Here is a 16081-nt window from a genome sequence, read left to right as displayed (position 1 = left end):
AATTTATGGATCAAATCTTAACGGTAGACTAAAAACTTGCATAAAACTAAGTAAATATTGGAAACGTGCACAGTACATAAAACAGAATTGGTCTTGAAAAAACAGAGTTTGACATGAAACAAAGCTAATGTTAGAAAAAACTCTGAAAAGTAACTTGCATAGACCGAATAGATTGTAATCCTATATTGCTCTATCACATGTGGAGCGGTTGTGACCTTCAATACCACATCGACTGCATTTACGACGTTTAGAGCTTTGAGTTCCTTGTGACGAGCGGATCTTGTCTTCAACTGTCTCGTACCTACGTTTCTTTCTCCGACCTGCAGCTCTTCTAGTTTCTGGAGGGAGGACTTTCGCTTGCTGTACGTGAGATGGAACAATCCATGCATCTTCCAGGACACTAATAGGATTTATGCTTTCTTCATAAATCGATCTCCATGAAGCAGTGGTGTACATGTCGTCAGTGAGTGTGTGTGCTTGTATGCCTACGCTGAAAGCTGCTTTTATGGCGTGTCTGCATGGAATTTTCATCAGATCGAATTTCCCACATGAACATGTGCGTCTGACCAAGTCGACCATACATTCAAAAGTGTCACCTCGAACCAAAAACCTGGCATCGCTAACTGGAAAAACCTGAAACTTCTTACCCTTCTCAATCCTTCGATCAATCTTCTTCTCTACAGCAATGGTCAGTGGCTGTTTATGCTTTGAACTTAAAGCTCTACGTTTGAAAAACCATCGAATCATCATTTCCCTTATGCTGTCCAACAAGGGTATAACTGGAAACTCTCTTGGCGAACGCAAAGCAGAATTTATTGATTCAGCAGGGTTATTGGTCCTAACATCGTACCTGTAACCCGGAAATTGACAACGAGCCCACTTTCTCACATCAGCTTGTATCAGATAGTTTCCAATTGCAGGACTAATTGAGAAAATAGCAGTGAATTGCTTCTTAAAATCAGCAACTCGGTAAGCTTTAGAAGCCTTTGCCACCAAACCAGCGACACCTTTACCCTTGAAATATGTAACAACATTGTTCAGCAAGTGGTGAATGCAAATTCCATGATGAGCATGCGGATACACTTTTGCAAGAGCTTTAGCAAGTGAATTATTCCGGTCAGACACAAAAGCTAAATTCTTATCATCACCAATGACAACCTTAAGTTGTCTCATAAATCATTCCCACGAGCGGTCATTCTCTGAGTCGACAACTCCAAATGCAATAGGATATAGGTTCGAGTTTCCATCCAAAGCAGTAGCAACCATTAATACTCCTTTGTATTTGCTCTTCAAGAAAGTCTCATCCACAACAATAACTTTCCGAATGGCAGCATAAAAACCGCGAATAGACTGACCATATGCGATGAAGAGGAATTTGAATCTCCCATCGCTATCAGTTTCATAAAATGTGTGTGATCCTGGATTAGCTTCCTTCATCATGTGCAAGTATTTGGGAACTTTTTCATAACCCTTCTCTGGAATGCCTCTCACAACACTTACTGCATACTCACGTGCCTCCCAAGCTAAAGAGTAGGATATCTCAACTCCATGATCATCACGCATAAACTGGATAATATCATTAGGTTTCGGCCCTTCCTTGACAGTTTCGTACTTATGCTTAATGAGACTGCCAACTGTTTTTGATGAAACGGTCCGAACAGAGTGGTTCCTTGATGATGGAGCACATGAATGATCAGGCACATACTTTTTGATGATAAAATATGAAGAACCTGTTAATCCCTCTGCGCGAACACGCCAGCGGCAATCATCATACGCGCAGCAAACGTACCAAACTCTCCTATCCGTTTTGGCAACCTTGTAGTCGAAATTATGTTTCATTGCGCATATTTCCATTGTTGCCTGCAAAGCTGCTTTGCTAGTAAAATGTTGACCCTTCTTCACAACATCAACCAGAGAAAAACGGACAGACTTTCCGTTGGTCATATCTTTCTCACACTTGTTTTCGTCATCACTTTCATCTATCTTCGCATCTTTTTCTTCAAGCTCGGCTTCACCATCAATATCATCTGAAACTTCACCCGACATACCCACTTCCTCTCTGTTAGGCAACTCAGCAGGCTCTTCATTCAAGTTAAATCCGACCTTAGATCGAATACACACACATAACCGCGTTGAAGCTTTGGTCTTCACATATGTAAGAAATTTTTTGAGTTGTCGATCATTGGTGATGAAAACAGGTGGTGAATCGAGGCCAATAACCAAATCGGAAGGTAAGTAACTCAGGTCGATATTGACCAAGTTTAGATCGGTTCCAAAGTCCTCACAAACCATAACTCTTAGGTTGTCAAAGGTTTTGCTTGTGTCCAAAGTAAGTAGTCTACCTCCTGTTTCTTCATCAACAAGAAACTTCCACCCTTTTGTTTTGGACGATCTCCAAACACCAGAATAGGCATAGATGTGCATTTTGTCAAGTTAGATTGACAAAAGTTTGGAGAAACTATGAAAAAGAGAAGAATCCCCACGATTTTTGGTCCAAATCGTGGTTGGCAACGAAGAAACAAAAATTTAGGGAAGAAGATTTAAAAAAGGAAATAAAAAAGATTTAATAGATTAAGAAAATATTTTCTAACTGTTTTTTCCTAGATTTTCGGATTTTTTAAAAAATCTAGTAGAAATTACATTCTACGTACGGTAGAATAAAGAAAACGTGGTAGATATATAATACATATATTATAGATATATGAGAATTGAGTAGAATGTATATTCTTCCATAGAAGATATAAGAACATTTACTATTACTTATGATCTACCAGAAAGGCAGAACATAGAAGAAAATGTTGATTTTGTATTCTGCCATTTTAGATCTTAATGTTTCCGGTCTAATGCGCATTCTTCTGTATGTAGATCATTGTGTTTCAGTTAGAATGCATATTCTGAATCTCCGTAGATGGTAGATCTTATATACTAACACCTTTAGCCTATTTTTCAATTTACCATTCCAAATTTTTTTTAATCCAAAAATATTTTTCATATATGCACATGTTTGACTACTTCATGTTTTAAATTTTTCTTAATTTTTTTGCATTGTAAATTAATTGATATAAATTTTTATAACTCTTAAGGGTAGTGAAAGTCCAAAAGTGACAAAGTTTGATTTTGTACTAAGGGGACAATAGCTTAGTTTAGTTGTTCCCTTTTTCCAAATTTTGGAAACCATTAATTTGTAGTTTCATTTATTTAATTTTTTGGTTAGTGTGGTTTTGTCTCCTACTTTTATGGATTTTCCACCTATCATATACTTGTAACAGTATTTTGTTGGGTATTTAAATCATCTCTAATGTTTTGCTATTTGTTGCATTTTAAATAGAAGAATTAATTATATAATAAATGTGAAATTTACTCCACTATATTTTTCTAAAATAGCAATCACGTAGTGATAAAAACCATTCAGCTGTAGAAGGAAGATTAGTAGAGATGTCAAACATGTTTATCCATCTCGTCCCGTACCGCAGCGGGTTAGTCATCGAGCGGATCACAGCGGGCATGTTCCGCGTGGGCTGTGGTCCTCAGAATGCCGGTCAAACCCATACCACAAAACATATAGGCCTTCGCGAACCGTCCCGCGGATGCCTCCTTATCAAACCGCCTACTACAACTTCCTTTATGAATGTTCAAGTTGAAGAATTGTGTAAAAGAGTTGAAGAGAGCTCGTTAAGATTCACTAAAACCTTATCAAAATCAATGCCATAAAGTTGTGCTTGTGCTTGCGTTCTTGAGTTAAAAGCTTTTTTTTTTTGTTATCAGCCTAAGATTTTATTAAGTTTGAATCTGATTGAGTTGTTGTCTTTGTAATAACTTGGCTCAAGTGTTATATGTCTTCATCAAACCATCTCTCTTTATAATTCTTTGGATTTCAAAAAAAAAAATCGCGAATCACTTAAGAAAAATATCATTTCACAGTACTGAAAACAAAACCAATCAACTTAAACAAGAAATCCACATTGTAATAAAAGTAATTCGTAGTTGTATGTAATAAAAAGAGAAAACCAAATCAAAACACCACCAGAGCTCAAATCGTCATCGCTGGAGCTGGAGTCTTCATCGCCAGATCTCGAATCATCATCACCGGAGCTCGAATCATCATTGCCGGAACTCCTTATGTTTTCTTAGAGAAAGTCACAAGAATCGCTTCCTTTTCACTCTATCTCTCTATTTTTTCAGGTAAAATAAGAAATAAATAAAAAATGTGGGTCCATTTAATCCTGCATGACCCGTTTCGGCCCATCCCACAAAAGGCTCAGTCCCGCAAAGACCCGTCCTGCTAGGCATGCAAATTTGCAGGGCTAGAAAAGCTTGTCTGAATACCGTCCCGCTACAGTCTTTTACGGGACAAGCCCGCGGTCCAAGTCCATAATTACCATCTCTAAAGATTAGCTTCCAGTTCTTGTTAATTCTTTCACTGTTACTGTGTACTGACAAAAAAAAAAAAAAACCTGTGGTGTCCGTCTGGTCTCCTTAGGATTAAAAAGATTAAATCTTCCAACGTATATGTTCCATGTTTATTTGATGGGAATGGACTTCTACATAGCTTTGTGCACAAGAAAACGACTTCTACAGAGTTTGTTTGCGGCCTCATTCTTCAATGCTTGCCTAGACCTGTGAGAAACTCCAATGACTGTGTGCATTTATTTTGATTGTTAAATAAACAAATATCCCTAACCAGTTTTCATTAACATGATGTGTTTGCGTTATACACTTTCATCTTGACTGCAACTGCAAGCAAAGAGTTACCCAAGCAGTGACGCTGTCTGCCAAGCTATCTTGCAGGCCATGGATGCGCCTCTGATTTGCACCAGGTTCATGTTCTTCTTAATCCCTATTTATTTATGTGTATAGTTTATGTGTAATTGTACATATGATTGTGGTGAAACTAATGACAGTGCGAAATGGCCACAAGAAAATGAATGGATGACTGCTCCAACAGCAATTGGTGACATAGATGGACCAGAGGTACAAACAGCTCTCTCACTGGGCCTCACTGACTAAAAGAAATCTCTTTGTTTTTGCTTTACTCCTCTGTTTCAGTTTCTTTTCTACAGGGTCTGGACTTTGTGGTGGATGGTGTACGAGTGGCTGAACTTTCTACCATTGTAGATATGACAGGATCATATATCCCAAGGTCATAGGTGAAGGGAAGGTAAAATAGATATCAAAACATTCAGTCCATGCTGTTTTATAGCTTAACGTCTATCTGGTTTTTACAGGGATCCATATAGTGCCATGGATGGTGGTTGATAACGACGAATCTTGCCTGCACTAAGACCTTATTATGGCTTCAGGAACTTGACAAAGAAGCAAACTAAATACAGACTTTTTGTTTTGTATCTATACAAATGTGAATCCAAAATCTTATTGTGGAAGTGTTAATTATAGCTTTGTATCTATGTGAATTGTGAACACAACGAAAACAAATTATTCTAAAATTTGAAAATTTACTGATTAACTTTAAGCAAGTAGAAATGTGTGAAATGATCTTTTCCATAAAATCCAAAAGCAAGCAGCAGCAAAATCTTTCAAGGATAACAAAAACAGAGTCTGATACACAAAAATTAAGATCAAAACGATAAAAGGCAAGATAAAGAGTTTCTTCTAACTAAGAAAGAAGAATCTCCTCACTTCTTCTCCTCTTTCTCAGCATCAGCAGCTCTCTTGGCTCTAGCACCTGCATGTCTCTTGTTTGTGCGCTCAAGACGGATCTTGTCATAAGCATTGACCGATTTCATCTCAGTTGTCAGCTTCACAAGCTCTGTAGCATGCTTCTCACGGACAATAGGCATGTAGTCACCCTGGACTTGAGTGGCATTAGCCAACTCTTCTGGAGTAGAGTCACCAGCCTAAAACCAAACAAAAATCATTTAGCACAGAACGAAAATACATTCTGAGATGCCTCATAACTAGAAGAAGATTGTTGTTTAGAAATAGTACCTTGACCTTCCTGGCACGACGGGGGAAGATGACCAACTTAGCCTTGTAGGTTTTAAGCCTCTGGACATTGGACTGAAGACCCTCGAGAGATCTGTTCTTGCGACGGTGATCAACAGAGATACCAATGGTGGGTGCCAACTTCTTGGGGATTCCAGCAGCCTGAATCAGACAAAAGACATAGAACTGAACAATCTGAACAAAAGAAACGAAACATGAAAAAGAGAATAGACAGAGGAGAGATTACAAACCTTGAGCTCCTCAAGAGTGAAGCCTTTACCGGTTCTGACCTTCATGTTGTACTTGAGAGTCTGACCGTGGACAACAGGGCGGAGAGGTCCAGAGGTGGGACGGGGGAAGATCTTAACAGCCTTCTTTTGCCTCGCTGAGTAAACAAACACAAAGTCCAGATTAAATACAGAAACTATAGTATTAAATAAATAAAAATGAAACATATAAACCGTAACTAACCAGCTCTTCTTCTGGTTTTCCTGGCAGGCTGGTTGAACCAAGTCTTGACATAGTTCTGCCAGTGCTTCTTGAAGTGACCATTCGGGATAACATTGTTGTGCTTCATTTCTTCCCCTCAGCTGCCAAAATAGTAATCTTAACCATGAGAATATATATAGTAACCAAAATAGCTCATAAACAAATCATATTATACAACTTAACAGTGCATAACCAAGCAGTTACATATATATAAAGCAAACATCGAACAAGCGAAACTGATAAGAAGTTAGTAAGATCTCCAGGATCTAGACAACACTTGTTAAAAGCGAAGACTTTCTAGCGACCAGTCTCAAATCTGTCACATTCGGTCTACAGTCGTAATACATTAGGGCGTTTTCAACTGTAGCCACTCAAATGTCGATACATTCATTAACAAAAACCAATAAGCAAATCAACGAACTCACGATACAAGCCTTAACCGATTATATATATAGATATATATATAATCAACAATGGGAATTCACAAGGAACAGAGAGGAGAAGTAGAGATGAAGAGGTCTTACAAGTCACAGAACAGCTTCCTTCCTTCCTTCCTTTCTCCTGCGGCTAGACGGGAGAAATGTCTTCTAGCTTTCTTTGATGAAACAGCTTTTAAATACTAAAACCCTAATAGCTTACCTGTTTACTCTTTTGTACAATTGGGCCTTTCTTTAAATGGGCTTCACTCAGTTAAGAAAACCCATTAGAAAAGAAAGCCTTTATTTTGGGAAATAATGATGGATTCGGTTCAAACTTTAAACCAGAGAACCGATACGTCGACTTTGAGGTCTTTGATTTCACATTAAGCTCCATTTCTCTAGACTTTGAGTTTGTCTGTTGGAGGTCGGTCATCTCGGTGTTTCGGATCTTAGAACATGGATTATAGTGCTTACATTATTACTGGAGTTACCCCCCTTGGGCCTAATGTTGGTTTATTCAAATTTCTGAGTGAATTGTGTAGCGGCATATAATACACTTAGCTTGAGATCTTCATACTTCCAGTACAACTCAATTCTTTTAGACTTTCCTTATCGCTCTGTTCCAGGTCCCATAGAAAGTTGCACCTCTATCATGTGGTCGTCGCATGCGATGATGCGAATAATCTTTAGGCAACATTTTACGTGGATGGCCTAGTCTTGAAGATTTGGACACATGCCTACTTTACAGCGGCTAAACTGATAGAAGATGGGTAACCAGTGCCGGCTTTGAAAATATATAGACTGGAAACAAGTAAGAAAATTAAGGCTCATTCATAAGTAGAAATATTAGTTAATCAATTGCTAGAAACAAAACCGGTCGTGAAAATTACATGGCTAGAAGCAAAAAGAAAATTGGTTTCTTTTTTAAACAAAATATGGTTTTGAAAATACTCGAATCCGGATTCATCCATTGAAATACCATGTATACATTACACCACTAGACTAAAGTAATTATTTAGAGAATTGTGGCCAAAATGTATTAATAATTGTGTCGACTGGAAGTATATTTCATCGGCTTGGCCCAAAGGCCGACTCTGGCTAGAAAGTGAGAGATATATTAAAATGTATATGTATGAAGAAAATGGCAGTGTAGTACATTGACCTCGTCACCTTCCATTCCAAAATAACTATATTTACGACTACACTATCAATTTTTTTTTATATTTTGTAGTTTGTTTTTTATTTGGTTGAATTGTGGTTTATTAAATAGTTAACGATGTTATTATTTCAAAGATTATAAAATTAATATTTTTAATCTATATATAAACTCAAAACGTTAATTAAAAGAAACGGAATGAGTATCATATAAATTGCATTGGTCTCAGCTGTATTAGTTTTCTGATCGTGCGGTGGACTTGGAATAGAATAAACCGGGAAATGTACCATTTGTTGTTCCATCCTTAACATTTGTGTGGGTTGGTTGAGTACGAATGTGAACAATAAGATGAGAATGAGGTGGCCACCTACATGTGTTGCTCCACCAATTGACTAGTTTTTCAGCGTTCAGATTCATGTGAGCTGTTCTGGGTAATTGGTAATTAATAAAGTGGGGAAATATTATGCCTGGAACTCGTGAAGGGAATTTGGGGGTGGGGGGGGGGGGATTATTGTAACAATAGAAGAGACAAAAAGAAATGATTGCGTGATTTGGCGTACTAATTGGAAATTTAAGCTTTGTGATAACAGAAAGCAAATATATTTGACCGCTTAGTATATACATAAGTTCGTAGCTAACAGTCTAACCACCTAACTTCGTTGTTCTAAGATGGATTTTTGTTTTATTTACCAATTATAAATAAAACGTCCAGATTAATTTTCAGAATCTCCACTTATGAAATCTTATACCTAATCAGTTTAAAATTATGTGACCGACGAAAATGATCAGATACCTATTTTAGACTAACACAAGTACATATGACCAAAAAATTAACCATTTCTTAAGTTTCGTATACAAAACTTCTACTTACTAAATCCAAGTCTAAATATCTTATCTTAACAAACATAATCAACTGAAAGTTTAGAGATTAACTTTCACAAAGTTTCGTAAAAAAATAGTAAACTTGTCTAATGATTTCTTCACTTCACACAACTCATCCCCAACAAAACAAAAGCTCTGCAATTGTCCCAAATTCACTGCCGTAATCCGCCACAAGAAAGAGAGCACGAGTTTGCCTTCTTCTACAGTGGCGTGAATTCCATTTCATCTTCCTCTTCCTCTTCCTTCTCCTCCTCGCACTCTTTTCCGTTTTCCACGGGACATAACTTCCCTCTCTCTCTCTCTCTCTCTTCTTATGAATGAGCTTCAGACGAATCGTCTATTGTATTGAGATCTAATCCTCTTCCCATGTCTTCCAGTTCTTGATATTCTCTCAAGAGTAGCAACTAGTACTTCATCCTCCCAAAGTTTGACTTTTTTTTGTCCCTTCCCATTTTCTCCAATCATTGTTCAGTTCTTACATCATCCTTTCATAACTGCTGTTCTGTCTAGATTCTTCAGTTGGGTGTCCGAAAGTTTCGAACTTTCTTGGTTTCAACATTTAAAGTTTATGCCTTTGTTCGTTAGCCTTCCTTCATAGCTATATGATGATGGTGTTATAAGAATCTGTTAATGTCGATTCTATGTGGCTGTTGCCCTCTTCTAGAATGTGTCTACTGTCTCGGCTGTGCACGTTGGGCTTACAAACGCTGTCTCTACACAGCTGGCCACGACAGCCAAGACTGGGGACTCGCAACACCCCATGAATTCGAGCCGGTTCCTCGGTTCTGTCGTTACATCTTATCGGTATACGAGGAGGATATCCGAAACCCTGTGTGGGAGCCTTCAGAAGGATACGGTATAAACCCTGATTGGTTGCTTCTGAAGAAGACTTATGAAGACACTCAGGGCCGTGCTCCAGCTTATGTACTGTATCTTGATCATGATCATAAAGATGTGGTGGTTGCGATCAGGGGTTTGAATCTGGCGAAAGAGAGTGATTACGCTGTGCTGTTGGATAACAAGCTTGGGGAAAGGAAGTTTGATGGTGGGTATGTGCACAACGGGCTGTTGAAGGCTGCAGGTTGGGTGTTGGATGAGGAGTGTGAAGTTTTGAGAGAGTTGGTGGTGAAGTATCCGAGTTATACTCTGACTTTTGCTGGGCATTCGCTCGGGTCTGGTGTAGCTACGATGCTGGCTTTGTTGGTGGTTCGACGTCCTGATAGGTTGGGGAATATTGAGAGGAAGAGAGTCAGGTGTTTTGCTATTGCGCCTGCGAGGTGTATGTCGTTGAACTTGGCTGTTAGATATGCGGATGTGATCAACTCTGTTGTGCTTCAGGTGTGTGTGTTAAATACATCAAATGGCCTAAGTTCATCCTAAGTGTTGATATCTAAAGTATCTGCTCTTTTATTGTTTTGTTTGATTTAGGATGACTTCTTGCCAAGGACAGCTACGCCTTTAGAAGACATATTCAAGTCTCTTTTCTGGTAGGTACCTGTAGGCTGTAGTTAGACCATTCTATATGCAGAGGGGTTTATGAAAGTATGTTATTTTCGTATAGAAACTTTCAAAGAAAGCTCACAACATTCTCACAACTCCGGTCTGATAAAGCAAAGTAGAAACCTTGAAAAAAAAATTGGTTCTTTTGTGTGTTTGCATGCTTTCTTAATATCTTTTTTTTGTTAGTACACTTTTGTTTTGTTCCATTACTCTGGCTTCCTTGTAATTGGTATGGGTTTTGTTTTTGTGTGGACAGTTTGCCATGTTTGCTATGCATAAGGTGCATGAAGGATACATGTGTTCCAGAACAGAAGATGCTCAAAGATCCTAGGCGTCTTTATGCTCCTGGTCGCATGTACCACATCGTCGAAAGAAAGCCATGCAGGTATATTACACACTTACATAGAAGAATCATGTCTTCCAAAGCAACTCACGTTCTCAACAAAGTAAGCTCACTTAGTTTATCTTTTTTTGGTAAATGTTTGTTGCAGATTAGGAAGATTCCCTCCGGTTGTGAAGACAGCAGTGCCAGTAGACGGAAGGTTCGAACACATTGTTCTTTCTTGTAACGCAACTTCAGACCACGCCATCATTTGGATTGAACGAGAAGCTCAGAGAGCTCTCAACGTAAGTTTCCCACAAACCTCCTTATATACAACAAATCTTCACCTGTTCCTGATTCTAGATTTGCGTCCGCAGCTAATGTTGGAGAAGGAGAAGAGAATGGAGATACCAGAGAAGCAGAGGATGGAGAGACAAGAATCATTAGCCAGAGAACACAACTTGGAGTATAGAGCGGCGTTAAGACGAGCTGTAACCTTAGATGTTCCTCACGCTGATTCTATAGAATCTGAGTACGGTACATTTGACAAAACTCAAGATGATGAAACAGAGGAGGAAGAAGAAGAAACAGAGTCGATTACATCAAAGGTGGGTGAATCATCATCAGCATCATCCTCTGTTCGTCAATCGTACAAGAGAAGAAGGAACCGTGGTGTTAGTTGGGACGAGCTTATCGAAAGTCTCTTTGAGAGGGATGAGTCTGGTAATTTAACATTCCAGAAATCAGATTTGCTTCGATGATCCAATCATAAGTTTCTATTGTATGTGTAAAAAAATAAGAGACAGATGTTCATACAATCATTATCGTACAGACCAGATTGGTCTGAGTTTATTACAGAAGAAGAAGATCTCTTTCTCTTTGGCAGCCTAGTGTCGGAATTTGAAAATTAGGGTTTAGTCTTGGGTTGAGGAAGCGCGCAAGAGGATCTGAAGGCGTCAACCTGAGACTGACACTTGGAGTGGTCTCCTTTGTTTTCTTCCAAGCATTTCTTCAGCGCCTCTACGTCGCACGATGAAGCGATTTTCTTCGCCCTAACATTTTCTTGTTTCTTCGCTTCTTCCATCGTCGTCTTTGTTCGAAGACTTGTATTCTGTCTGCCGAAACAACGAGCCAAGACTCTCTATACTATTCACTACCGAACGGCACCGTTGGCATGTTGCAGGGTTCTTATACTGTGGGAGGCCCAATAATCGAAGAGCTTTCTTATGAGTGAGTTACTATCAAAGACACATTTATCTTTTTTCTTTCATAAAAGGACACATTATGTCTGAAGCACACAATTCATGAAACTAAGATTTTTTTTTGACCATTATGCCCTTTAGCTTTACGTGTAGTTAGCAAAAAAAAAGAACTAGTTACTTTCTTCTAGTTAGTTAAGTTAGAAAAATAGTTGGATTATTAATGTTTTTTTCCAAACTGAAATATCTTCTGTCTCTGTCGCAAGCTTCACTTGATTCATTTTCTTCGTGGATCTTCTCACCTTCGACTGCAACTCGTGGCAACCAAGCTTGGCGGCTTCTCTCCCATTACAATCTCCAGCCACTGTACTCCAACCAACAGTTCTCAACCGCAAACCTCCTTTGTTGCGTATGCTTCATATCCTCCGTGATTCACCTGTCTTGAGCTCTCTCTTTTCCGCCGCAGCTCGTCGCGTCTGTCTCAGGCCACCAGACCATCTCCGTCGTCTTGCTCTGCCGACGGTGTCATGCTCGGATTCAAGCCTCGTCGTGCTCATCATCGCTGTCTCTGTCTCGTCACATAAGAGATCAAGCAACAATGGTGGATTTTCAATAATTTTCAGATTTGGTCCTTCACTTTTTGATTTCTTTCGATTGTTTTGCAGAAATGTCCTCTTAAATTAACACCAAACTTTCAGTTGTGCAGTTTAGACCCCAATAAATTTTATTTCTCTACTTCTGCTTCACAATCCTCAAATTATAGTTTTCTACCAATAAAAGGACAACTATGTTCTTATACTTGATGTCTCTCTCTTTTATCAATCATGAATAAAATAAAGAAGTTGTAGCATGGATTGGAGACAGGTTTTTGTAACATTTTTTTATGGATACGTCTTTGTGGACGAGTGTTATGTGGACAGATGAATTGTGGACGAGTGTTATGTGGATAGACGAATTGTGGACGAGTGTTAACATTGTGGACAGTTTTCTGGTGGATATATATGTTGTGGACAAGAGTCATGTGAATGTGTTCTTATAAACAAGTTTGTGGTGGACCTGTTCTTATGGACAAGCTCTTACAATTATAGTTGTGTAACTATGACTGTTTGTGAACATGTTATTGTAGACAAAGATCGTGTTTGAAGTTTAATCTATCTAGGGTTTGTGTTGTTTGTTTGAAGATAATCCATCTAGAGAACATATTGTATTGTGACATTTTGAAAGAGAGAAAGGGATTAAGCTTTTTGTGTGGACGCAATTCAATGGACGCAATTTATGTAGACAAGCTTCTGTGGACAAGCTTCTGTGGACATAATTTATGTGGACACAAAAATGTTATAATGTTTTTGTGGACAAGTTTCTATGGACAAAATATATTTGTGTCCATATATATATTTTTGATATTTTATAAATTTTTATTTTATTAAATAATATTTAATGGACATAGCAAGTGTGGATATGAGTTGATAAGAAAATTATTCTTACGTAAAGTACATAATTAAAAGTTTGAGACGAAATCAAGAGGATCTATAAGTAAATTAAAGAATGTTGGGGTCAAATTGTAAAAATCCAAAAATGGGAGGACTATATGTGTAAAATAGAGTAATTTGACCATTGTTTCTTTTAGAGCTTTCTCTCTGCAACAGAAGCCACCATGAAGAGATAAAAAACTTAGATCCAAGGCAACTACCTCGAGTTCATCCACGTCGAATCCCAAGTTCATCCACGGAAAATCACGAGCTAATCCACTGAAAAGGATGGGCGACATGTGAATCAAACTTAGATCCAAGACAGCTTTGTGGATAGTTCATTTGTGGACAAGCAAATTGATGGACATGAAAAGGATGGGCGACATGTGAATCAAATGTTGCAGGAGATACATCGGCTTTGCTGTCTGCTTAAGAAGAAAATCAAAACTTTATTTATTTCTTATCTTCTTGTATTTCAATTAGAAACAAGGATGAAAGAGGAAAAAAATTTGTAGATGAAATTCTCATAGTTCAATTAGAAGCAAACCTTGGATGTATTCGTCGGCGAAGATCTAGAATCTCCCAAGCTGAAATTTCAGAATCGACTTTCCTTAGCTCCCAATATGAGGTTTCCATGAATTCGAGATTTAAAAAATAAAGTGGTGAAAGATAAAGATTCGACAACAAAAATTAGTGATTTAGAATTATAAAAAAAAAAAGTCTACAAATTTAGTGAAGTAGAAGAATATTTAGAAGGATACGAAAGATGAGAGATGAAGATGACGATAAATGGAGGCATGATTAAGTTTAGGGAATTAAAAAATATGAAACTAAAAAGTGAAAGTTAAATGGAATTATATTGAAAATAATTTTGACACATGTTATGACATCTTCTTTCTAGTTGAAGGGTAATTCAGACAAATGAACATAAGAAAGTGTTCTCTTAACTCAATGTGTATTTATGTGTAATTGATAACTCATAATGTGTCTTGGAGGGTAAATGTTTCCTTTCTTATTCGTCTGAAACGACGGCCTTTTGTTTGTAGACCGGCACCGTATTAGGTAGGTCCAAGCATTTTATCCGTTAAATTTGATTCGTTATTCGCTTCAATTTAATCCGAAAGTTACAAATATCCGTAAACTTTCGAAGCAAAACAAATACTAAAAATCAATATCCATTAATATCGAAACAAATCACAAATATTAAAATTTTGGGAAGCAAATATCTTAATTATATTTAAAGATTTTAATGTATAAAACTATAAAATTATTATTCTAACATATGATTTGATGAATTCTGTTCACATTACTACTTATACAAAAGTATTACATAAAAGGAAAAGAACACATTTATGACAATTATATTTTTTTTTAAGTTTTGTGTTATTATAATTGTTAACTAAGTTCAAAATTTTTTACAAAATATGTAGATTCACTACTTCTTTTAGTTTTTATCATATACTAGATATGGACTCGTGCTTTGCACGAGTTTTATTTGATGTTTTAGCTTTGCGAAAAACATAAAAAGAATGAAAATATTTTTCACATTAGTTCTTGAATTTTTCAGTATATATTGGTAAAAGACTTATTTTAGTATAATAATCAATTTTTCTACATAAATGTTGATTAGTTTTCTACTTGAATAATCACGGTGTTTTAAAATAGTATATTAATTTTTTTATTTTTCTATAAATAGCTCTTTTTAAATTATTTTAGTATTGTAGCTAATTGAAACATATAGAATTTTTGAAACTATCTATATTATTTATATTGTGTAAGACAATTCAAAAAGAAAAACAAAAAAAATCAAAATTAATGTTAGACGACACCAATAAATATGTATTATTGATATTCAGCTAAATATCAAATATATTGCTTGATAAACATCAAATGTGTTTACCATAGCATCAATAGTGTAAGTATAACCTCTTTTCTATATATCATATATTGAAAATTTCTTGATATACAATATTTTGTAGAACACTACTGCCAATATGTTTTGTTTCTAGTTTAAGAATTTCGAAGTCATGTAGTTGTAGTGACTCTTTGATAGTGAAGCGTGCAATTGTCCATGAGAGGCCATATATCTTGCATTTGTTGGTGTGACACTTATTTTAGGAATAATAATGTGTTGATTATTGATCATTGTTAGGATTTATGCTTCAGTAATCATGTTTTGTAGGCTAGCTATTAGTAAAATTGTTCCATTAAAAAGTTTTTTCGTTGATTTAAATTTCTTAATAACATGACTGAAACATCTATCTTGAGATCAAGTTCGTGATTTGGAATCTCTGAAAATTTTAACATATTTAAAAACCTGTGGGATATAGAATATGCTAATTTTCAACTTCTTCTTTGTTACCAATACTATCAGAACTCAAATATTATTTTTGCTAACCGTCTATGAAAAATTAACATATAATTATCCACTTTACCAACCGTTTCATTCTTTATTCTTTGGAGTAAACATTGCTTTTTCGATGAGATAATACTTGTCCTTTTTTTTGAATGAAAAATCCTTGTCCTTAATCCTTGTTGTAATGCATTCAATAGGATCTGCATTGTTTTGCAAGAGCAACATAGGTAAATTATTTGAACATCAATTTAAATGTGAAATTAAAGGACATGCAGAAAAACTCACATAAATAGAGAAGTCGAATATTCATAAATAAATTGACATTGATAATAACTTAACTACAACA

At 36.7% G+C, this 16081-nt stretch overlaps 4 protein-coding genes and 1 long non-coding RNA gene across 5 annotated transcripts; 1 reads left to right on the top strand and 4 right to left on the bottom strand.

The window, feature by feature from the left end:
• Positions 1 to 180: 180 nt before the first annotated feature.
• On the bottom strand, positions 181 to 1173 carry LOC125609926. Its single transcript, XM_048781540.1, has one exon. The coding sequence runs from the start codon at positions 1171 to 1173 to the stop codon at positions 181 to 183; it is 993 nt and encodes a 330-aa protein (XP_048637497.1).
• Positions 1174 to 1176: 3 nt separating this feature from the next.
• LOC125609925 lies at positions 1177 to 2424 on the bottom strand. Its single transcript, XM_048781539.1, has one exon. The coding sequence runs from the start codon at positions 2422 to 2424 to the stop codon at positions 1177 to 1179; it is 1248 nt and encodes a 415-aa protein (XP_048637496.1).
• A 3057-nt stretch (positions 2425 to 5481) lies between these two features.
• LOC106347447 (60S ribosomal protein L13-1-like) lies at positions 5482 to 7085 on the bottom strand. The gene is made up of 5 exons (XM_013786974.3): positions 6957 to 7085; positions 6415 to 6533; positions 6195 to 6328; positions 5947 to 6105; positions 5482 to 5855 (listed from the first exon to the last, which is right to left on the bottom strand). The coding sequence occupies exons 2-5, from the start codon at positions 6518 to 6520 to the stop codon at positions 5634 to 5636; spliced, it is 621 nt and encodes a 206-aa protein (XP_013642428.1). The 5' UTR covers positions 6521 to 6533; positions 6957 to 7085; the 3' UTR covers positions 5482 to 5633.
• Positions 7086 to 8869: 1784 nt separating this feature from the next.
• On the top strand, positions 8870 to 11589 carry LOC106347440. The gene is made up of 5 exons (XM_048782604.1): positions 8870 to 10227; positions 10318 to 10376; positions 10646 to 10774; positions 10881 to 11016; positions 11089 to 11589. Exons 1-5 carry the CDS (start codon positions 9520 to 9522, stop codon positions 11470 to 11472), a joined length of 1416 nt encoding a protein of 471 aa, XP_048638561.1. The 5' UTR covers positions 8870 to 9519; the 3' UTR covers positions 11473 to 11589.
• LOC125610284 lies at positions 11470 to 14374 on the bottom strand. The gene is made up of 3 exons (XR_007340344.1): positions 13927 to 14374; positions 13601 to 13804; positions 11470 to 12478 (listed from the first exon to the last, which is right to left on the bottom strand). It is a non-coding gene; the product is annotated as an uncharacterized LOC125610284 (long non-coding RNA).
• Positions 14375 to 16081: the final 1707 nt, after the last annotated feature.

The sequence above is a fragment of the Brassica napus genome, chromosome A6 (genome assembly GCF_020379485.1).
Source record: "Brassica napus cultivar Da-Ae chromosome A6, Da-Ae, whole genome shotgun sequence".
Lineage (NCBI taxonomy): Eukaryota > Viridiplantae > Streptophyta > Magnoliopsida > Brassicales > Brassicaceae > Brassica > Brassica napus.
This window is presented reverse-complemented; position numbering and strand designations above follow the sequence as displayed.